Raw genomic sequence first — 21,773 nt, 5'->3', positions numbered from 1 at the left:
CAAACAAGTACGTCCGAACAGCGGGAATGCTTGGAGCGAAGCAAGCGCAGCCGAAGCCATGCGAGAGCACTGAGGGGAAGAGGAAGGAATGGCGGACCAAGCATGCCTGATGAAACTCACCTGCGCGCGTGTGGTTGAGGGGAGAAGAACTCTGCGCCGCGAAATCAACAAATGTGAACCGACTGGCACGCAGGGGTGCGAGACGCTAGGCTGGGCGGTGAATTCGGCGTTTCCGACATTTGGCGGTGGCAAATGAGTCCAGTCTGCCCGGACTGCCTTTGTTTATTCGACGCGTACAGGCGCGCTAAGACACCGCCGCCTGAGCAGACGCCGTGCATGCAATGGACGCGCAGCTAGTAGGGCCGAGGCGCGAGGAAGGGGTCGAAGGCGAGCCCCTACCTGCTAACGACACATGCAGTGGGCACTGTACCCTTCGTCCTGGCCCTCAACCTGTCCGAGATTTTTGGCCAACTAACGACACAGATGCATGTCAAATATAAACTTCTGTCGAATAACAACCTACTTCTCCTACTGCTGCGCGGGGGACGACTCCTTGGCCGGCGCATCCTTCTTCTCATCCTTGCCGCCGGCACCGGGGGCGTACTCCTCCTGCCCGGGCGGGTGGGGCATGTCAAACTTGGTTCTGACATTGTAGAAGACCTTGAGGAACTTGCTGCGCGCACCCTGCGCCGCGACACCCTTGTCCTGCAGATCCTGGTCAACCATGTTGACCATCTCGCGCCAGTTGGAGCGCTCAAAGTTTGGCGTATATTTCTGGATCGTCAGCTTACGCTCCAGGCTTCCAGCTGTAGTTGATACTTACGTGAAGACGCAGAACGCGGAGCCAGGTCGACACGTCGTCGAGCACTTTGCTGTCGACGTCGTCGGGGCCGGCGACACCGGCACCACCGCCGGCACCGCCGCCGCCGCCCTGCGACGCGGGCATCGGGCTGACGTTGCGGTTGCCGGGGAGGGGGCTGCGTCGTCCCGAGGGTTGCCTGTTGCCTCGCGAGGGGGCATTCAGGTTGTTGTTGCCGGGACCGCCACCAGGGAACCCGTACCCGCCGAGCTGGGCAGCCTGTGCGGCCTGGGCGACCTGGGCCTGAGCCTGAGCCATAGCGAGCATCTGCACGGCGTTCGCGTTGCCTAAGCCGTTCAGGCCGCCGAGGTTGACGTTCGCGAGGTTCATGGTCAGCGAGTTGATTGCGTTCGGGTCGCTCAGGCCGAGGTTGCTGTAGTCGCCGCCAGAGCGAGCACCCGGAGCGCCGCTCCAGCCACCGAACGCGCCACCGGCACCAGGGAAGCCGCCTAATCCGTCGTCATCACCACCGGCACCGCCGTACGAAGCAGCAGAGACGTTGCGGCTCTGAGGAGCAGCGCTCTGGTTCGACGGGCGGCGGTACTTGCGGGCGTCGTCGAGCTGGATCCGGTTAGCAGCGGCAGCAGCACCCGCGGCCATCTGCAGGTTGGCGAGCGACAGTGCCGAGTTGATCTCTCCGCCCTTGTTGTCGAACATCGGGTTGAGCGGGGTGTTGACCATGGAAGCCCAGCTGCCAGAGGGCATGAGGGGGCTCGTAGCTCCCGCGGGCGACGCAGACGCCTGGTGGTCGCGGTGGTGGTCGCTGGGCATGCCAATCCCGACGCCGCCAGGACCGGTGGACAGGCGGGGAGTGGACGAGCGAGAGTGAGAGTAACCAGACTCGTGGGCGCCAGCGCCTCCGGTGAAATCAGTGCTCTTGGGGCGCAGATCCGGCTGCGGGCTACGGCTTCGCACGCTCATCTCGTCGAGGCCAGGCGACGAGCCCCGCTCCATGACCTGGTCAAGCTGGCTCGACCAGCGGCTGGTCTCGGTCGACGAGAGCGTGCCGGGAGCCGAGATGCGATTCTGGCGCACCTTCGGCTTGTTAACAGCAGGGTCCAGGGCAGCCTCAGGCGCGAGATAGTTGTTAACGGTTGGCGAAAGGGCAGAGGCGGGCGTCTTCAAGCCCATGCCGGCCAGCTTGGCGTCCATCTGCGAGTGCATGGAGGCAGGTCCGGCGGGGCTGGGCGACAGCATCGCAGTCATGGGGTCGGCCTGAGCCATGTGGTGCAGAACGCTCAGGAAGAAGCGGATCTGGACCGGCGTCGAGTGCTGCAGGAGCGAGTAGAGAGCCGCAGTGCGCTCAGCCTCGGACAGAACGCGGAACCCTGGGAATAGTCAGACAATATTCATACCAGGCTCATCAATGTCGCACTCACATTGTTCGATGGCGCCCAGCTCCTCCGTAAAGTTTTGGTCGGTGCTGGCGGCGGCCATCTCCTCCTGTAGGGCGTCAGCGTTCATCCTGCGGCAAAGATCATTGTGTACTCACAAGAGTGGCCTCCCAGGAGGCGAGGTGCTTGAACCACTGGTCGATCTGCTCGGCCTCGGGCGTGCGAGCAGAGTCGCGGTTGTGGCCGTGGGTGGGAGGGAGGAATTCGGACGAAGGGCGGCCGGCGCTGCTGACGGCGCGGCCCTGCTGAGGAGGGCGAGGAGACAGGCTGTCGCGTCCGCTGGGAAGGCCACCCAGGCCGCCCATCACAGAGGTCGACACATGACGAGGCTGGGACATGCCCGAGGTTGGTGATGTCGCCTGAGCGAGACCGAACCCACGTGCAGCCGAGCTGTTGCCGGAGGTGGTGGGAGGACCAAGCGATTGGCGAGTCAACTTGGCCGGGTTGGCCGGGTTAACGGGTGCCGGTGCAGGCGACGGCGAGGGGGACCGGTGGGGGCGAAGAGTGGACGAGGCCATGGTGAGCCGACGCCAGAGGGGTCACGGAAGAGGGGAGGAAGGGAAGAGAAGTGAAAGAGCCTGTTATTGTCAGATGGTTGGGAATCCCGCGATTAGAGAAAGGGAGACGTGTCAGTCGGGGCAGAAGTGGAGGAGCAACGGAAATCGCGGCGCGCGCGCGCGAATGCGTCGAGGATCAATCCTCGATGCAGTTGCAAGGTCGTCCGCGACGCGCCCGCCCATCGGTTTGAAGCAGGTGGTGACAGCGGTACATGGCCCGGACGCGTTTGCCGTGCTGGCAGGGCCTGGTGCGTTGCTCGGACCATGCGCGGATTGGGGGTGGCAAAGGCGATACGCGCGAAACGTTTTGCGTTGTGGGGGAAGGTGAAAGGCGTGTGTCGGAGTGCGAGGAGACTTACCTCGAGCGTCAAGCTGTAGAGGGCAGTGGAGAGACAAAAGAGTGTGCAAGGGGAGCTGCGGGGATGTGGAAGAGAGAAGAGATCAGGAGACGCGCCGAGACCGGACGGCTGGGACAACTAGGAGCACGGCGGGCAGAGCGGTGAGGAGGCAGGGGAAGGAGAGGGAAAGACTAGCGCCAGCGCCAGGCAGACACACCAGACACACCAGGCGGCGGCCAGGTGGGCCAGGGAAGGGATCAAACGGTCCGATCCTTGCATCCCCTGGAATACGAGAGGTGGGGACCATTTGCTCCTGGGCGCGTGGCCATTGCTGCGCGACCTTAATGGCCTTAATGGAGTTAGTCGTTTCATTACAAAACATGCGGTTAATTCAGTTTCCTGCAGTATGGACATCTGGCCGCCTACCTAGGCCTGCCTGCGGATCTGCGCATTGGAGCGTCTGGCCGGTACGCAGAGACATGCAGGGCTCGATCTAGGCTCTGGGCCTCCGAGCCCCAGTCTGCAGCCTGGATGCATACACTCTGACTGTCCGCCCTGCTAATGCACTGCACCTACCAAGCAATTAGCCGCTCAGTAGATAGCCGCCCGTCCAGCCGAAACGGTATCACCTCCACTCCAACACCTGCCCAAGATACCACCAGACATCGTCGCGAGTGCATGTCTATCTTCATATCCACGTCCGTCTAAGGAAGAGCGCTCTACGGAATTATCATTTTGGGTCCCGGTGCGTATGGGCTGCCGGGTCTGCGACATGATCGTCGCCTGCTTAGGGCTTCCTGCCACCGGAGGCAATGCTGTGGATCGTCAGTGGCACTTTCTCAACTTTACTGTCTTTCCGCCGACATCTTCTTCTTTCGACTCTTCCTCCTCTTCTCTCGATTCCACTCACTATGCTTTAACGGCGTCCCCGAACGAGATCATGCACACAGACTGCCAGATGCCGAGGCCGATGCGAGGAGTAACGCCGCGATAGAGGCCCTTGATGCCGTTGGTCTCGTAGATGTACTTGAGGGTGTTGGCAATGGTCTTCTTGCCGGTGCGGTTGGGGTCCTTGATGGCGGACTGCATCTCGACACGGACGACCTCGATGGGCTGGTTCCAAGTGGAGAGAGCACCACCAATGGTCGCCGAGAAGATCTTGTCCATGGCGCCGAGCTTCTTGTCGTCGCTAATGCCCTTGGCCTTGCGGATCATGGTCTCACCGAGACGGGCAAAACCGAAGCGGGAACCCCAGTTGGTGGCCTGGCGGACGGCGACAGCGTTGACACCCTTGTTGATGCCCTTGATACCCTCGCGCTTGTAGATGTCGGCGAAGACCTTGAAGGTCGACTCGGGCTTGCCGCCGGCCTCGACCTGCTTGTGACGCGTGATCTCAACAGTCTTCATGCAGGTGCAGAAACCCATGGTGGCGTACGCCTGCGCAATACCACCACCAATACCACCGAGCATACCGGCAGCGGCGGGCGAGACGCCGAGGTCACGGATGGAGACCTTCTCGATCTCGGACGAGGTGAACATGAGCACAGCGCCCTTGGTGGATCCCTCAATCCAAGCCTGAAACAGTCAGCGTTGCATGAACGAACAGCGGCTGCCTGCACCGCACGCATGCAATCTCTTGCTACCGCAATGCGACCGGGCGTTGAATGCATTGTGCGTGCGATCAGGAGCAGCGTGCATGGAGCGTTTGTGGAAAGTCAGGCGCCATGGCCCGACCCAAGCCGAAGGTTGCCGGCTCTCCGTCTAGCCGGACAATTTGGCTGGGACCCTCCGAAAACCGGCTACGGTGAAGCGATGGGAATGCTCTTGGAATGGGATGCAGGCAGCTGCTGTCGGCGCGTACTCACCCAAGGGATGAGGCCCTGGTAGAAGCCAAAGAAGCCACCACGAGACCAAACGGTGCGGAAGGCCTGGGCCATGGACTGGGATCGGTTGGCGGCCATCTGGGTCTTGAGGACCTCGAGGGGCTGGCCGAGGGTGGTGACCTCGAACTGTGACGCGTCAGAGGATGCCGATCACGAAGCAAGGGGAGCAACGTACGAGGTTCATGGTCGCGCCGACGGCGATGTTAGACCAGCTGAAACCCTTCTCAGCGGGAGCCATTGTGATTGATGATTAAAGTCGGGAGAGGTTGAGATGAACAAAGAGATCAAGGTGATGGGAAAGCGACGTAGGCGGAGACGCGCGATGGAGAACCAATGAGCACACGGGGGACGCGGTGGAAGAGGTCAGCCGGTGGACGAGCTGGGGTACAGATAAGAGTGGTGAGCGGGGGGTGTCTGGGGTACGACGGTGACAGGTCTGGGGAGTTAAATATGGGAAGGTGGATGACCAAAAGCGGACGAGCGGACGAGTAGTGAGTCAGACGATAATCGTTCCCCCAGCCCGGCGCACCAGGTCCCCAGGTCCCCAGGCCGAGCTGCGATTACTGGCACGTCCTCGCCCTGGGGCACCCAGTGGATTTGGCTCACTTGGCGCGCGCGCTCCTGGCCGCCAGCCAGCGCTCACCCGCCTGGCCCGCCTCGGTATGCCGCCTGGCCGCCTGGTCCAGATCGATTGGGTCCGTCGTCGTGGCTGCCTCCACCGACCTCCACCGATCGACCAAGTACCCCCACGGGCCAGGGGGCAAGACGCGAGGAGAGACCTGCAAGCGTGAGGGGTGCGCGACGAACGCGCCCAATCAGATCGGGCGTTGATGCCGCCCACACCGTTCCTGTGCAGACTTTCTCAAGACCCCATCTGCCAGCTGAGCGCTCAGCGCTGAGCACCTGGGTGAGCACCTGAGCGGATCGTCCATCCGGTGATGATTTCGAAGATCGGTCTGCATTCCCATCACTTTATTTTCTAATGGTGCCAGCCGATAACAGCTACCAGCCGCCGGTACCGGAGCGGAGCACGCCGACTGCTCACATGGTCTTCATAGATAACAAACATATGTCGGTGCTGACGTAGGTACCCATGCTACCATGCAACCTGGTTGTATATGTCCACTACGCTGCCTTGTCAATTCTTTGTCCACAAGGAGGACGAGGTCTCCTCCAGGACCGAAAGATGACCCTCCCCCAAGTGATCATTTGCACGCGTTGCAGTGTACCCAAGTCAGTGACAGCTAAGCGCCGCAGCTCTGCCCCACTCTGCTCCGCCATCCATATGCAAGTGTGCTTCATTCTAAGTGTGACCCGGTCATAAGTGCATCCCGGCATAAGAGTACACAGCGCCCTACTACGAAACCAAGTTGCAAACAGCCGTTTACTTCCTGCAATAGTCAGCTCGGATCCTTCCCACAAAGAAAAGCTGGTCTCATCAACCTCGCTCAGAAATACTCACTTAGCCTCCTCAGCGGCAGCCTTCTTGTCGGCGGCACGCTTGGCACGGATACCAGCGTAACGGGCGTCCGAGCGAGCCTTGCGGAGAGTGGTGTAGGCCTCGAAGCTCTTCTCCTCCTCGGTGATGGCGCGGGGCTTCTCGGCGGTGTAGGTGTTGACGATGGCGGGGAGCTCACGGGTGATGTGAGCGGTGAGGTCCTCACCCTGGGCGTCACCGGCCTTGGGCTTGCCGTGAACGCGGGGGAAGACAACGAGGCGCTCCTTGTAGGCCTGGAGACGCTCAACGTTGACCTTCTGGCCCTCCTCGGACTTGGAGCGGCGGCGGTGGTCGACAACGATGCCGAGACCCTTAGCCTGCTTCCTGGGGATACCAGCGAGCTTCAGCTCAGAGATGGTGAATCCACGGCCCTCACGGACGCGGATGTTGTAGCGCTGGGTGGGGCAACGAACAACCGAGCGGAGACGCTGGAGGGGAGCAGCGCCCGAGGCGAGAGCCTTCTTGGAACGAGCAACACGGCGCGACTTCTTCTTGCCGGGCTGGTCGAACCAGGTCTTAACCCGCCTCTGCCAGTCCTTGCGGAAGTGGTTCTTCTGGAGCTGGTTGTTGTGCTTAACCATTTTCTGTTGGGTTGAACGAAAGTCGTAGAGAGAGAAACCGAGAGGAACAAGCAGCGAGAATGTCGAAAGTCAAAATTGGTGGTCGGGTGAGGTCAGGCGGAGAATTTGTAGAACGTCCAAAGTTTCCAGCAGATCCAGCCAAACATCACACGATCGCAGTCCAACACAGCCAGTAACGATATCCAGAGCATTCCCATCATGCCAGATCGTGCGCATCGAGGTGACAAAGTCGCGGCACAGCAAAAGACATCCGAGTCGAGGTCGCACAAGAGCACCAAAGGTCCAGATAATTTCGGCAGAACGAGAGAACGAGAGTCGATAGGGGCATCGGGGTAACGAGAGAGCAGCGCATTGTTCGTGTTCGGTATCGAGAATCGCAGCGTCAGCACCACATCCTCGTTGCTCGCTGTCGGCGGTCACTCACGAATTAGACTTGCGGGTTGAGAAGAACGTCGACTGATGCAGCTCACTGAGTACCACCACAGAGCTCGACTGCAGCTGGAGGCGGGAGCAATTGGGCGAAATTGTGAGCTGCGAACTCCAGTTTGGGCTTCATAACGCCGAAACCATGCTTTGTGGCAGCAGCCACAGGTGCTCATCACGTGATTCTGAAATCTCGCTCTCGCACCAGTGCCCGCTCTCTGGTGTACAAAAGCTGCGCGCGTCTGCATCTCGTCTTCTTCTTCTTAACGCAAAAACAAATCTACTTAAAAGCACTTACGCAGCCCAGGCCTCCTTCGTTCGCGGAGTCGATGGCGACACGGCGCAGTAAGCCGTCATACCGTAGATGAGATCTAAGAGTCTACGGACTCGCAGAACGGCCTTGGGTGGGTTGTTGGCCTGATCGGTGGCCAGGGACCCAAAGCCGGTTTGACATTCACAGCACAACGATGTATCATTGCTTGAACGTTTTGGTGGCACAGTTCGCGCTCCTTTGCAGACGAGAACGGGCTGACGCGGTGGTATGCATGTGCAGGGTATAGGTAATGTTACATGTGTTGGTTCCTCTTCAGGCCTCTCAGCTCAGCTGCTCGTATCCATCTGCTCATCGCCGGCTGACGCTCCATTGACAGCAGGAGCTGGCTCCTTCTCTTCCACTTCTTCCACTGTTGCTGCAGCTGGCTCCTTCCCTTCCACTGTTGCGGCTGCCGTGGCCTTGAGCTTCTTGATCTTCTCCGCGACTTCTCGGTTCTTCCTGAAAGTTAGCTCCATTGTCGGACCTGTCTACCCACGCCCGGAGCTTCTCAACCTGGGACTTCCTCTCTGAGACCTGCTTCTCCATGAGCATGACGAGAGTCTCTTCAGCCTGAACACCTCGGAGCTGATTGGCCGACACGATCATGGTAGCCGCCAAGTTGCTCAAATGTTGGATGTACTGCTATCAGCTATGCCACCACGGCCACGAGCTCTGAGATACGAACCTGATCGCCCTCGCTCGCTCGCCCGGCCGCCTCAAGTTCGCCTGGAATACGCGCCGTCCCGGTCAAGACATCGATGAACGCGAGAAGCGTGTGCAGGAAGCTGTGCAGGAGCGTAGGAAGTGCGGATCGTTCGCTGTCGCCTCCTTGCGAGACGGGGTCAGCTACAAGAGCGGGCAGACCGATGTCTCGAGCATTCGGGATGTGGGGAGTTGCCTGATGTCAGCTGAATGACAAGCAAGTATGCTCGTTGTCAATGTGCAGATGAGCGAGGAAAATGCGATAGATAGCATAGTGGGCAGCCCTGGTATGCGTTTACTACTCGATCCATGTAACTCCTGCGGCGGTCCAAAGTCACGAGGGCGCGTTGAACGTTTTGGATATACACTCACAGTGTACTGCTGGCCAAAGGCCATCCATCTTCCATCCTCGAGGATCCAGTCAGTCCGCGGAGGGTCCTGTTCCTTCTGCAGTCGCTCGCGCTCCTCTCCGCCCTCATCCTTCGATCGGAGCTCCGCTAACCGCTCGACGGCCTCGGGGGTGAAGGCCTTGTAGTATTCCGGTGGTGGCGGGAAAAGGGTGTTGGTAATAGGTACGCCTTCGGCCATGGTGGGGGTGGATGACGGATGATGTGTTGCAAAGATCAACAAAGGGTGCGGTTCCGATGACGATCGATCGTTGACAGCCGTGCCTGAATTCACAACCGGTCAGTGGCAGAAGCTGGTGTCGGCACTGGCGGCACTTGCTCAGCCGCCTCTTCGTCTCCACATTTATGATCATACATAGTGTTACATGTTATATCTATAAGCCCTTCTAAATAGCCTTGGAAAGCACCTCCACGGCCGCCTCCGCGCTCTGCTGGATCACTTCAGCCTCCAGCTCGCCCACACCCTTGCCCGGATTCTTCTTCACACCCTGAAGGATGTATGCCAAACCACCAGCAAGCTCAGGAACAGCAAGAGCTTTGTCAAACGACTCCTCGACAGCCTCGAGATCGATGTCCTTGGCCTTGAACCCCTTAGGCAAAGTCAACAGAGGGCTTGTTCCCTGGATAGCAATCATGAGGTTGCGCATCAGCTGGTCGAGGAACTGCCTCGTCTGCTTGGAGAGATCGGTGAAGTCAGCGCCCTTCAGGATCGTGACGTCGACGCTGCCGCGGCCCATTAGGTATGCAATGGACTTGGCGACGTTCGTGATGCGGTCCGTCTTCACGGTGCCCTCGCTGAGCTCGCGCAAGAGATCCCAGAGAGCGTATTGAAGCGTGAAGCGGTGGTCGTATGAGTTTTCGCAAAGGTTGTTGAGCACGAGGGTATAGTACGGGTTATATTGGCCCTCCATACCACAGCAGTGCAGAGCGACACGAACAAACTCGCGCTCCTGGACGTTCGTAAGACGGAAGGCGTTCAGACGGTCGCAGGCATGCACGTAGTCTTCCGAGGTGAGGAGTACGACGAAGACACTGCGGCGCACGTCGGTGTTCATGCCCTGCTTGCGAGCGAGGTCTAGCAGAACTTCCTCATCCTCCGCCTCGGCAGCCGTCTTCTTCTGCTTCTTCTTCGTGTCGAATGAGAGCGATGATGCCTGCTCCACGAGCGGGTTCCCGGACCAACCGGCACCAACGAGCCACCACTTTCCGCGAGAATCAGCCGAGAGGAGGTCGTTGAGCCCTACTCGGAGAGGCTCAGGAGCAAGGAGACGTCGCTTCTTACCCATGCCTCCCAAGAAACGACGCATGCGGGCAACGTCCTCGCGCTCGGCACCGAGACCCTTCGTCTTGCCACCGCGCAGCGCGACGAGGGTTTCAACCATAAACTTGGCACGAGTCGTCATCTCCTTTTCCTTCCCTCGGGTCTGCTCCTGAACGAGCGTGACAATGTCCTTGAGCGAGGCGGGGTCGTCAGCACGGAGTTGAGATCCGGCACACTTGACGATTTTCATGAGGCCCTCAACTCCGCGCTCAGACATGGTGTCTCCGCTGGTGCCGATAAAGCCACGGATGAGATCGTAGATCAGACCAGCTCCGATGACACCGGCGTTGTACAGCTCCGCAATAAGGGTCAAAAGGTTGAATGCCTCACGAGAGGGGTCGTTCTCGTTCTCCGCAGCCTCCTCGGCGGTAGGCGCGGCTTGCTGAACGAGCTCGTGGTACTTCTTGACAAGCGTCTGGACAAAGTGGGCACCAAACTCCAGTCCGACAGCGCGATGCAGGGCACCCACGAGGGTCGCGTACAGCACCACGAAAGAGTCGAGCAGATTCGTCTTAGAGCCGATCATATCGATGATCTGTTTCGTAAGAGTGGACGTGACGTCTGGGGGTCAGCTACGGCGATATTCCCGCCAGCTCACCGTTGCGGCTGAACTCTCCGAACAGTTTCTCAACATCGGCTAGAATGCCCTCCATGTTGGCTTCACTCAGCCTGACGTCAGTACGATCACTTCATCGAGACTCACTTGTTGAGAAGACCCTGGGCCTTGCGCTCAAGCTTCATGCGCTCGGCGACCTTGGCTCCATCGGCAGCAGCCTTCTCTCCGAGCTGAGCAGCTCGCAGGTGAGGTGGAATGTAGCGGCCAGCGGGTGCAGCAGGTGCCGGCGTAGGTGTCTCAACAATCTCCTTGCCTTCAGCCGGCGCCTCTGACTCGTCATCGTCGTCGCTGTCGCCCGAGACATCGTCTTCGGCGACCTGCTCGTCGTCAGACTCCTCCAGATCAACCTCCCCGTCGTCGCCGCCATCGTCGCTCTCTTCCTCATCCACTCCGCTTTCGTCATCCTCATCTTCACTTTCACCATCCTCTTCGTCGTCACCCTCACTCTCACTGAGATCAACCTCAGCGTCGCTATCGATGCCGTGCCACTCGTCGTAGCCTTCCAGATCGCTGTCACTGTCGAGCTGCAAGTCATCCTTCCGAAGCTTTCCTTGCTCCATTTTGCCGGTGAAGTCCAGGAGGTCTGCAAGTTAGCTCGGAAAGTCTCCTTATCTCACCATCGAGACCGTCGCTGAGGTCACCATCGCCACCCTTCTCCTTCTTGAGCATGTACTCGAGCCATTCGATTTCGCGGTCCTCGACATCGCCGTCGTCTTCAGGAAGCACGAGCTCCTTCTTCGACTTCTTCTGCTTCTTGGCTTCGGCCTTGTCCTTCACGAGTTGGGCGAGGACGGTGGTACCCTGGGCACCCTTTGCCTTCTTCTTCGGAACCTGCTCTTCGTCGGATTCGAGTTCGGGGGAAGCGCGCCGCTTCCCCTTCAGCTTTGAGGAAGATTCAGCCGGTTCATGCCTCTCCTGCTGTCTTGGAGGGTTACGGGGCTGGGGCGGTCCCTTGCGTGCGGCCTTCCTCGCCTCCTTGCGTGCGCGGACAGAGTTGGACCGACCGGAAGAGCCTTTGGGTCAGACAGAGACACACACTACATACTCACCGTAAGCCGCCGTGACCTCGTCCATCAGTGCAGACGGAAGTTTCGGCCCTCCATATCTGGGACCTTTGTTGTGCTTTCCGCGAAACGGCATCGCTGATAATGTTGTTGTTGCGATAACGTAGATGGTCCGTCGATAAATGACGCGCGTTTCAACTTTTGTGACGATCACGTGACAGCACCTTGCAATCGAGGGACCACGACAATAGAGTTCAGTTACATGATTCTGGTCTCGTTACTTGCACAACCTCCACTTCACGGCGAGTAGGAATGGCGAGTGACCGACACGCGTGCTGAACACTTTCTGTCCCTTCTGATCAAACTTTCTTTCATTTCTCGCTCTCCATCAATTCCAACATGGTCGACGCGGCAGGTCCGTCTCTGATCCCTGTTGCGGTGCGCCGCACCAGCATGTCGCTGAATTCGCCTGCGGCTAGTCCCACAGCTACCCGACACCGACGGCACGCTAGTGGAATGAGCTCTTACAGTCAACAGAGCACTGATGAAGGTGGGCGGATCAACTCTATACGCGCGCGGTTGTCTGACCACCACAGCGTCCGGCAGCTACACGCCAACCAAGAACCGCCGCCGGCAACGGACATCCACCATGAATACCGATCCTCCGCACTCCCCACCTGTCACTCTGTCACGGCGATCTTCCATCGTTTCTTCCCCTGTCGCGAACGGGACTGCGAACGGAACCGGGCGCTCTGACGTGTCAGTGTACGGCGACCTCGATGGAACATCGGATTCTGGTGGCCTGGATCCAAGTGAGTGTCCTTCTCCCGTCTGACGGTTCCTGACCTCGCAGTACGCGCTCCTACCCGATCCTCTTTGAACAAGCAACGAGACCGGACGAGCAAGCTACCTCTCGAACTGCGACGGAGATCTGGTACGCCCAGCATGTCTAACGGTGATGGGCGAGACGAGCGCCTCGGGTTGAGCCGTGAGTTGTGTTGCGGAGCGTACCCAACTGACTAGCAGGTATTCCGCGAGCATCGGTAGCGCACGCCGTGCAGATGCACGGAGCCAGCTCGCGGACCGGGACGAGTCCGGGCGACTCGAGCGAGATCCTGAGCGCGGACGATTTCTCAAAGTCGCCAACACTGGTTCTTGCCGAGTTATCGCCTGACCCCACGGGGAATGGTCCTGTGCCAACACCAGGACCGGGGCGAACGTCGTTCGGGCCAGCCCAACTCGGCCCGGCGAAGCCGCGACGTTCAATCGGCGCTACGGGGAAGAGCTCGGCGATGATCGAGGAGCTGCAGGACGAGCTAGCGCACACCAAGCAGCACCTTGAGCGGGCGAAGACGGAGGTACGCAACTGCCGGCGGGAGATCGGCACCCTGACGCGGCGGAGCGAAGACCTGCGCGAGACGCGCGATCGTATGCGCGGCGAGGCCGAAACGCTCAACAATGTCATAGCCCGCAAGGAGCGGATGATCAGCGGTACGTGCTTACTGAATGCCACTGGACGTGGGAGTGGTCCATGACGTGTCGTGGCGCATGGCGTTCAGGGCGGGCGTCACCTTCCCTCTGCACCTGCTACACTTCTAGACGTGTCGCACCAATGGCTGACACTGTTCACAGAGATTCTGGCGCGAGCGCGAACGGCCGAAGCGAGCGTCACACAACATGCGGCGGAGCGCAAAGACCTGGAGGCGAGGGTCCGCAAGGCTGAGACGGAGGCGACGACGGGTCTGGCCGAAGCGACCATGCAGCGCATGAAGGCTGAGTCAGAGTGCGACGCGCTGCGCGATATGGTCAAGTCGCTCAAGGACGCATGGACTCGCGAGGTCGCCGGATACAGGGCCGAAGTCGAGCGCGTGCGTGAGGAGACTCGCGCCGAGCGCGAGCAGATGACCAAGAAGGAGGCCGCGCTTACCATACTCGTCAAGGAGCACAAGTGAGTCTCAGCTCGATAAGCGATCCTTCAGCTGACATTCCAGGGCGAACCGCGAGACCGTAGTCTCCCTCGTCGAAGAGGTGAATGCGAGGAACGCAGAGGCCGCCAAGCTCTTCGAAGGCAAGGTGCAGCTCCTCCGAGATGAGGTCAAGCGAAGCTCGCAGGAAACTGCCGACGCGCGCGCACTCGCGACGCAGCTTGCGAGCGAACTCGCCCGCATCCGACGGCTCGCAAAGCTGCCTGTCCGCGGCGAGCTGACCGCTATTGCGGCTGGCGACGCTGGCGACGCGGACGAGCCGTCTGACGAGGCAGAGCCCGAGCCCTCTTCGGCGTCACCGACCGAATCCACAATGTCGACAGCTCCAACATCAGAACCCTCTGAACCCGCCGAGCCTGCCTCGCTGGACGAGCCCGCTCCGCAATGTAACGACCCCAACGACACACACGAACCCCACGGCGCGCCGCGAGCATAGGACACCGTTCCTTGTCAAATGATGTATTAGATGCTGTATGCATTACACCTGTGTACTCTTGATAAGCTTATGCTCGTCGTTCCTGCTTCTGGGCCTTCTTCTGCTTCTCCGCCTTTGCCCTTGCGGCGTCTGCCCTGTCACTGTCAGCTATCAGTGGCACACTCCTAACTCACCTCTGCTTCTCGAGCGCAGCGCGATCGCGGTCCTTCTTCTCTTGCGCGCTCCGCTTCGCCTCATCCCTCGCCATCTGCGCCTTCATCGCGACCTTTTCGCGATTCAGGTTTTCCCACTGCAGCGGGTCGTCAATCTCGACCTTGCGGTGCTTCTTCTTCTTGCGGCTGTCGCGCATAAGCGCGGCCTCGACGAGTTTCCGCCGCTCCTCGGCCGCCTTCTTCGCCTCGGACTCGGCCTGCGCCTGCCCTCGTGGCGGGGCGTTGGCGTCGCGCTCCATCTCCTCGGGCCCGCCCTCGACGTAGGCGTACTGCCGCAGCAGGGCGGCTTTGCGTGCTGCCTTGAGCTCCTCCTCCGTCAGAGAGGCCATGATCGCCTCATGGTCCGGCGGTGTTGGGGACTGGTCCTCCTCCTCGGCCGCGGCCGCGGCGGCTTCCTCTTCAGCCTTGAGACGCTCCCACTCCCCGACCATGGCTTCGAGCGCCTCGTCCACACCCGTCTCTGGAAGCTCGCCCTGGATGTCAGTTGGAAAGAGATGAAACTCAACTCACCCCCTCAACAACACCCTCGAGCATGCCCCGCACGCCCTCCAGCTTCTCGTCCTTCTCCATGTCCTCTTCGACGAAGCGGGCCATGAACTCGACGTCGTCGGAAGGCACGGACAGGCTCAGCGCCTCGAGCTGCGCCGTGATGAAGCGCTCTAGCGCCTGGCCGGAGGATTCGCCTTCCGACATGGTGCTGATATGCTGTTGATTTAGAGACGTGGTTTCGAAGCCAGGATCTGGTCCGAGCTTGGGATCGGCAGTCGTTTCAGAGTGGTTTCGCGGTTGTGCTTGCTGCTGCGCTTGCGCTAGTGCTTATCGTAAGAGGATTACTTGTCGTGGAGAATGTTGAGCTGGTCGCTGCTCCTCTTTCGTTCTAGCTGGATAAGGACTGAATGTCCCGAGAATCTCGAGGCGGCGGTGATCAGAGAGCTTGGCGGACTCGACTCGACAGCGAAATCGAAAGTGACGACACTCGAATCACATGTGTCCGCAGATGAGTGAGATCGCCGCTGGACTGGGTGGGCGGAAGTAATTTTGTTGTGGCCTCCACTCACACCTCCACCTCCACTTCGCTACTCTGCCCTGTTCTGCTCAGCCGTGGGAAACCAATCAAGTCGACCGTTGATAGATCCTCAGTGGGATCTGCCATGAGAAATCATGTAGGAGAAAAGAAACGAGAACATGATACACGGTGGAAGATTTGTCAAGCCAGTTGAAACGGGCGGCGTTGATTGCAGCGAAAGCCTAATCGGCCGGAGGAGCCGGAGGAAGGTGATGACCACGTTTGAGATATGACAAGGTTGTAGGCAACACGGTGAAACGGGAATAGCAGAGAGGGCATCAGCTGATGGCCACCGTTTCGTCGTGCACCACCCTTCCGGGTGACCGCTGTGGTGGGTTGCGGCCAGTCGAGGGAACGCCGACAGTCTTCGACCACATTTGAAATTCTTGCCGAAGCGCCGACGGATGCCCCGGACACTAAGCAGGCTTGCATCGTGACCACGTTAGTCCCTGGTAAGCATGTTGTCTGTGCTTCTCAAGGTGACAAGCAGTGGTGTCGTAATCCAGTACACTGTGGCCGACTGTCTCTTGGGACAGTCGTTGGGTTGCAGGGTCTACTCAGGGCGGGGTGTGACCGGGGTCACGACTGGGTTAGGGCTGGGTGAATAGACGTGAATGGGGTCCAGGGTGTAGGCTTTCTGTGCTGAATCGGTCCTGATTGACGTACGACATGTGAAACCAAGGATATTCTGCAGGGCGTGAGGCAGCTGGGCGTCTTTCGAGCGGCTTCGCTTCTCTGTATACTTTCATGAATGAAGTCGCTTGACTGCTTGATGTGCGCGGACAGGAGTACGAGCAAACTCAATGTCTGCAGACGAGTAGGATTAGAGTGGGTGTGACGCCGTGGTATGCTCGGACATGTCCTGAATGCGGCGCACGCTACGGCTCGCACGGGCCGATGAATGCACAGACCGCGCCGTGCGGTGGGCTCGCCGAAGCTCGTCTGGCCGTATGGCCTGTCTCGGTCGTGGCCGCAAGTGTCTGTGCTATGTCGCGCCAGTGTTCCAGCGCAGTGTCCTCGTCGACCTCGTTACGCTGCGTGCTGCATTTGGTAGAGAGCCCCGTCCCTTCCATCAAGCACACCTGTTCCTGCTATGTGTTGTTCCTGCGTGCCTCTGTGGCCCTCTATGCCCACTTATCCTGCCGGCTGTAGGCAGTAGTGTAACCTCACAAAGTTCGCTGCCGATAAGGCAAGCGTGCGCAATCCACCCATCGGGCGAGATGACAGCAGCCTAAGTTCTGGCCAGCTCCGCCATGTCCGAATAAGCTTCAGTCTCTGCCTATGCACGCCAGAGACACCTGCCAGCCCTAAATGACAATCGACACCCTGCCCGCAGACTTGGGGTGCATGTCCAGGCTGTCGGGCTCAGGATCCAGCCCATAGCCCATGGCTCCAGTGACACTCTGGTATTGTTTCGCTGCGCCTGAGTTTGCGCCTGAGGACGCCTCATGCCTCGGAACCGGCGCCCTCCGTGCGGCGTACCCTGCCCTGCGGCCTGTGCATGACGTCCAGACCACCCAGAAGCGGGCACACCGCAACGAGGCAGCGAGCGGCGCACGATCCGAGCTCACATATTAGCTCAAGCAACGCAGAGACGGCGTGCCTCTCGCCTCTTCTGTGCTATCTGCACGCTCCTGTTCTCTCTTGCTTCGCAAACACGCACACTCGCTCGCCTTTGCAACATTACTCATACCCTTCTTCCTTCGTTTCCTTCTCGCCCCTTCCTGCGGACCGACCGGTGCGACCGACAGTCATCCCCATTCCTCCTGTTCCTTCTGTGCGACAACGGCTTCCTACCGACGCTCACTCTCTTCATCTTCATCTTTCCTCTACCATCCCTCTGGACTGCGCACCACACAGCGAGACAATGTCAACCATGTCCGCAGTGCACGCCCCCGCCCCTCACTCCCCGCCGCTCGAGTACTCTTCCCCTCCCTCTTCCCCGCCGACAAGCAGCATCCTCTCTTTCCTCCCCGACTTGCCAACCTTGTCGAACTTGCCCAAGTTGGGCCGCACGCGGGACACAAGGTGCAAGTCGCCGCCGCCGACGCCGTCGTCCTCGTCCCGGTATGCACCGCTCAGCCACCCCTTAAGCTCGACCGTCTCGCCGTCGACGACAGAGCGTGAGCGCGAGCGCGACGTTGAGTGCGGCGACTGTCTCCCCCTCCCTCTTTCTACTGGACGGTCGAAGTTATCCCGCTCTGGTGTTGGACGATACGTTCGCACACTGCAAATCTCGCTCCGGTCGCCGGCCCGCAACCCAATCTTCCTCCGCGACGAGCTTGACATGATCACGATCCTCCTCGTCATGTTCAACATCTTCGTGTGGACGCGATACTTCTTTGCTTAAGCGAACCGGCGATGAGTGGTCATCGACGAAGGACCCAAAGGACGGGTCCGAGACAGCTTTGATCTCCTGCCGTTGACACTTCGACAAGGCCGGGGCACACATCCCACCTTACCTCTGCACCAAAACACACCCCTGCCAGATCCAACGATCTGGCTCTGCTCGCCATCACACTCCGCTCGCCCCAGAGGCTCGACCACTTGTACATATCCCCTATTCTCATTCTGGACACTCTCGGCCCTTGATACCACGAACACTACCTCTTTCCTGTACTTTACTGTCAAACAAGCCCCCGCGGCAAGGACCTTTGCGAACACTTCCCCCTTGCCAACCTACACTGCGCTCCATCAAGTAACATCCCACCCATCAATACTCTACTCTACCCCATAGAAATAATGTACCAATCTGCAGCAACTCCAGCGCAACACTCACAACTCTCACGAAACAGACACACGCACGCACGTAAGGGAGCTTGGACCGTACCGATCGTCAAGCAGTGGAAGGCAACGTAAAAGCAAGACGGCGAAATTGCTTCAGCCCTATGCGTCAGCTTCTCTGCGCCGTGGTGTTTGAAAGTCTGATCAACCCGTTGTTCACCGTTGTTCTGGGATAGGGTTTGGATCCAGGGCCCAGCTATCTTGTCGTTGAAGGCCTTTGCACCCCAGACCAGAATTACGAGAGCGATCACGGAACCGCGACCAAACTCTATTCCCGACCTTTGCGACTGGCCCGACAGGTTGGCCGCCTGGTGCACGCCTCGTTGGCCTGACCAAGCCAGCCAGCCAGTACGACACAAAGGTGCAGCGGTCAGTTCCAGCCCTCGCTCTGGTTTCGCTAGCCTCGTTCCTCCTTTGTGTTCTGGACGACCACTGTCTCCCCTGTTGTTGCGGGTACAGGCTGTTGCTGAAACGGCTCCACGCCCACGAGTGTCCACGAGTGCGGGGCACTGGGTGCACTGACAAGCCGCCGGTGAGGATCTGGAATCTCTGGCGAAACGAAGGCTGGCAGCATACAACCATACCTCATGAAGCATGTTAGACGGTGCGACAAGTGGGTCCGCGCGATCATGTGATGCCATATGTTTAAATCTAGAGGCTAGCTATGCGGCCGTAGAGTACAACAACAGTTGCTTAATTCCAAAAAACGTAGACAAGATCGTGATACAGTGTCCAGGCTTGGGAGACATCTTCGTCTGGGGAGAGTGTTCAAGGTGGGAGGGGGAGAGCGGGCAGCGGCCGCAATCCGTCAATCCTCGCCTTCCGCTTCGCCTCGAGCACCTCGCGCGCCTTTGCTGCGCGCCACTCGCACCCGTCCTCGAACTCGCACCACGCGCAGCGGCGCGTGTGCTCCAGCGGGACACCTTGCGGCTCCCGCTCGCCGCGCCAGTATCCCAGCGCCCAGGCCAGGTGCTCCGCGAGAGCCTTGGGATCGTGGGGGAATGTGAGACGACCAATGATTGCACCAGAGGTGCCGTCTTCGTCTTCCTCGGGCTCGAGCTGAGACTGGGGAAGAGGCGACTTGAGTGTTTCAGGCGACTCCTGCGACGAGATGACGGGCACCTCCACTGTCTGGGTGGGGACCATAGGGGCGGGCTCCTGCGTCAAGCTCATCTCGATCGCGAGCGCCAGCTCATCATCCTCGCGGTCTTGCTCTGAGTCCTGGTCGAAAAGCGAAGCCGTGCTGTCGTTGCGCTGCAGTGAACTCGCAGACTGGCAGGGTTGCGTCTCTGTGGGAGCAGTAATCGGCGGGTCTAAGATTGCCGACACTTGTGACTCGGTCATGTGCGAAGCTGGCGGGTCGGACACGTCCAGCAAACTGAGGTGGAACGCCTTCTGGATGTCCGTGTCCTCGCCCGTCGGTGTCTGCTGGCGGCGCGACCTTCCTGATCTCCTCCGCTTGCCCGCCCACCCCTTTTTCCTCCTCTTCCTCGAGCGATACTTTTTGTCGTGTCCCGCTCTACGAAACACTAGCTGCAGCTCGTCCCCGCTCGCTTTGTCGTTCTTCCCCTTGCCCAGGTCGAGGCCGAGCTCCTGCACGTACTGCTCCCAGCAGTCCGCCAGCTGCAGAAGGCACTTGGCGTCGCTCGCCCCCCACCTGAGTCCATTGCCGACGATAATGGCATTGGCCTGACTAAGGAAGCCTTCACTGAACGGCGCACCAGCGTTGAGGCCGAGGTGGTCAAAGATCTTGGCGAAGCCACCGGTCGTGCTCGTAGGGAGAATGGAGTCGGCTGTAGCGTCGGGATTCGGCGCGGTCATCATGAGCGCATCCAGGAGCTCCTTGTACAGCATGACCTGATACTGTCCAGCACGCGTGTCCTCAAACTTGGGCAACGTACCAGAAGCGCGCGTCTTGGAGTCACTGATGATGAGACGGTGTGTTGGGGGGCGAGTGCCGCCAAAGAAATCGTTGAGCGTCGACTGCCGCTTGACCTTGCCTGGCGTACTAGGCGTGCTGGTTTCGATCGGCTTCCGCTCAATCTCGTCAATGATGCCGGACACGTACACGTCGCCGACAAAACCACAGATCGGCATCTCTCGGCACTTGCCCAGGCTGATGAGTGCCTCGAGCGAGGAGAGCATGTTGAGCATGCGGATTGCCCATGTCTCCTCGACGCTGGTGCTACGCACAACGACCTCTTCGGGGTGAATCTCGCGCTCAAGCCGCTTGTGGATCTTTTCGCCGCGCTTCAGTATGCGGTCCTTGTCCTCGACCTTGACCTGGTCGACCTGGATGGCCGCGCCCTTGGGTGTTTTGATGACCTTCCTCCGCGCCGCCGGCGGCAGGAACGGTAACGTGCGCTGGCGGCTGATGTCAGTTCCCCGCGCTGAGCAGTGTAACTCACTAGTCGAACTGGACCTCACACCAGAGCGTACCGACGAGATCGGTGACGGACAGCGAGCCCCGTTTCCGGAACTCCTCGAACGGCGACAGACCAACGGCCAGGTCCTCAATGTCGGTAATCGGTTTCGGGTCGGCAGGCACGGCCTTGCCGCTCTCGACGGCCTGGAGCGTCTCCTCCAGCGCCGCGTCGTACTCAATTTCAGAGCCGAAGTCGTCGTCGCTCATGTCATGGCTGTGTGCGATGGGGTGCGTTCTGAAGCGAAGATGTCTGTTGTTGCCGCTGATCGCGGTTGACTGGACTGGCGCCAGTGAGGTCATGACTGAATGGGAGGCTCCGGGGTTTATCCGGATGGAACACGTGAGACACGCGACTGCGAAACCTTTCACAAAATGGCACTGTCAGCCGACCGACCCCTTTCACGCCCACCACTGAGAACCATATGCTCCGCTCCACCAGACGCCATGCACAGGACCAGGTTTGTCTGATTGATGCCAAAGTAAGCAATAAGACTGCGGCTGAGATTGAAATAGATATGAAGGAGAACTCCACAGAGCACCGACAGAGCGATGTGAGCAAAGTGCTATCGCCATTCAGGCTGCCTGTCCCAAGGAATGGCGAAAGCAGTTTACCCTCCGACGTCCTCACTGCTCCCAGATTGCAGCATCGCTCCTTGGCTGATTGAAGACGAAGTAGGCGATCGCGGTCAGCTCAACAGTTGCATGCAGCGCCGCATCAGGGGTAATCCGCCTGCAAACTAACGACGGCCCACATGAGCCGAACGCGCTCGGCCGACAGCAATATGACTGATCGAGGGTCACTCGATCGACAGCAGCAGTGGCTTTCGCAGCACACGTATTCACGTGTTGGACAGAACATTGCATAGACCTCTACAAACAAAGCAAAGGGAAGAAGTCATATGTCAGTAGAAAACAGTCAGTGAAAAAATCAGATGGGCAGCACAACGTGGCAACAAGATGCTTCGTTTG

The 21,773-nt window shown here is 59.4% G+C and overlaps 9 protein-coding genes across 9 annotated transcripts; 1 reads left to right on the top strand and 8 right to left on the bottom strand.

Annotated features, from left to right (window-relative positions):
* Positions 1-528: 528 nt before the first annotated feature.
* On the bottom strand, positions 529-2,771 carry A1Q1_02142 (RNA binding protein; the record flags this gene model as incomplete). Its single annotated transcript, XM_014325087.1, has 4 exons — positions 529-774; positions 824-2,187; positions 2,239-2,302; positions 2,352-2,771. The coding sequence occupies 4 exons, from the start codon at positions 2,769-2,771 to the stop codon at positions 529-531; spliced, it is 2,094 nt and encodes a 697-aa protein (XP_014180562.1).
* A 1,164-nt stretch (positions 2,772-3,935) lies between these two features.
* On the bottom strand, positions 3,936-5,269 carry A1Q1_02141 (tricarboxylate carrier; the record flags this gene model as incomplete). The annotated part of the gene is made up of 4 exons (XM_014325086.1): positions 3,936-3,963; positions 4,059-4,723; positions 5,014-5,157; positions 5,207-5,269. The coding sequence occupies 4 exons, from the start codon at positions 5,267-5,269 to the stop codon at positions 3,936-3,938; spliced, it is 900 nt and encodes a 299-aa protein (XP_014180561.1).
* Positions 5,270-6,415: 1,146 nt separating this feature from the next.
* A1Q1_02140 (ribosomal protein L13) lies at positions 6,416-7,110 on the bottom strand (the record flags this gene model as incomplete). The annotated part of the gene is made up of 2 exons (XM_014325085.1): positions 6,416-6,422; positions 6,494-7,110. 2 exons carry the CDS (start codon positions 7,108-7,110, stop codon positions 6,416-6,418), a joined length of 624 nt encoding a protein of 207 aa, XP_014180560.1.
* A 1,023-nt stretch (positions 7,111-8,133) lies between these two features.
* Positions 8,134-9,136, bottom strand: A1Q1_02139 (uncharacterized protein; the record flags this gene model as incomplete). Its single annotated transcript, XM_014325084.1, has 4 exons — positions 8,134-8,305; positions 8,343-8,488; positions 8,532-8,744; positions 8,921-9,136. The coding sequence occupies 4 exons, from the start codon at positions 9,134-9,136 to the stop codon at positions 8,134-8,136; spliced, it is 747 nt and encodes a 248-aa protein (XP_014180559.1).
* A 205-nt stretch (positions 9,137-9,341) lies between these two features.
* On the bottom strand, positions 9,342-10,802 carry A1Q1_02138 (osmoregulation-related protein; the record flags this gene model as incomplete). Its single annotated transcript, XM_014325083.1, has 1 exon — positions 9,342-10,802. The coding sequence occupies one exon, from the start codon at positions 10,800-10,802 to the stop codon at positions 9,342-9,344; it is 1,461 nt and encodes a 486-aa protein (XP_014180558.1).
* A 173-nt stretch (positions 10,803-10,975) lies between these two features.
* On the bottom strand, positions 10,976-12,032 carry A1Q1_02137 (osmoregulation-related protein; the record flags this gene model as incomplete). Its single annotated transcript, XM_014325082.1, has 3 exons — positions 10,976-11,475; positions 11,534-11,905; positions 12,005-12,032. 3 exons carry the CDS (start codon positions 12,030-12,032, stop codon positions 10,976-10,978), a joined length of 900 nt encoding a protein of 299 aa, XP_014180557.1.
* Positions 12,033-12,295: 263 nt separating this feature from the next.
* On the top strand, positions 12,296-14,317 carry A1Q1_02136 (uncharacterized protein; the record flags this gene model as incomplete). Its single annotated transcript, XM_014325081.1, has 6 exons — positions 12,296-12,446; positions 12,493-12,708; positions 12,750-12,884; positions 12,944-13,387; positions 13,529-13,844; positions 13,888-14,317. The coding sequence occupies 6 exons, from the start codon at positions 12,296-12,298 to the stop codon at positions 14,315-14,317; spliced, it is 1,692 nt and encodes a 563-aa protein (XP_014180556.1).
* Positions 14,318-14,384: 67 nt separating this feature from the next.
* Positions 14,385-15,222, bottom strand: A1Q1_02135 (uncharacterized protein; the record flags this gene model as incomplete). The annotated part of the gene is made up of 3 exons (XM_014325080.1): positions 14,385-14,451; positions 14,491-14,996; positions 15,040-15,222. The coding sequence occupies 3 exons, from the start codon at positions 15,220-15,222 to the stop codon at positions 14,385-14,387; spliced, it is 756 nt and encodes a 251-aa protein (XP_014180555.1).
* A 3,925-nt stretch (positions 15,223-19,147) lies between these two features.
* On the bottom strand, positions 19,148-21,011 carry A1Q1_02134 (uncharacterized protein; the record flags this gene model as incomplete). The annotated part of the gene is made up of 2 exons (XM_014325079.1): positions 19,148-20,750; positions 20,788-21,011. The coding sequence occupies 2 exons, from the start codon at positions 21,009-21,011 to the stop codon at positions 19,148-19,150; spliced, it is 1,827 nt and encodes a 608-aa protein (XP_014180554.1).
* Positions 21,012-21,773: the final 762 nt, after the last annotated feature.

This window comes from Trichosporon asahii (assembly GCF_000293215.1).
Source record: "Trichosporon asahii var. asahii CBS 2479 unplaced genomic scaffold scaffold00050, whole genome shotgun sequence".
NCBI classification, from domain to species: domain Eukaryota; kingdom Fungi; phylum Basidiomycota; class Tremellomycetes; order Trichosporonales; family Trichosporonaceae; genus Trichosporon; species Trichosporon asahii.
Note: the sequence above shows the minus strand (reverse complement) of the source record. Positions and strands in the feature narration are given on the sequence as shown.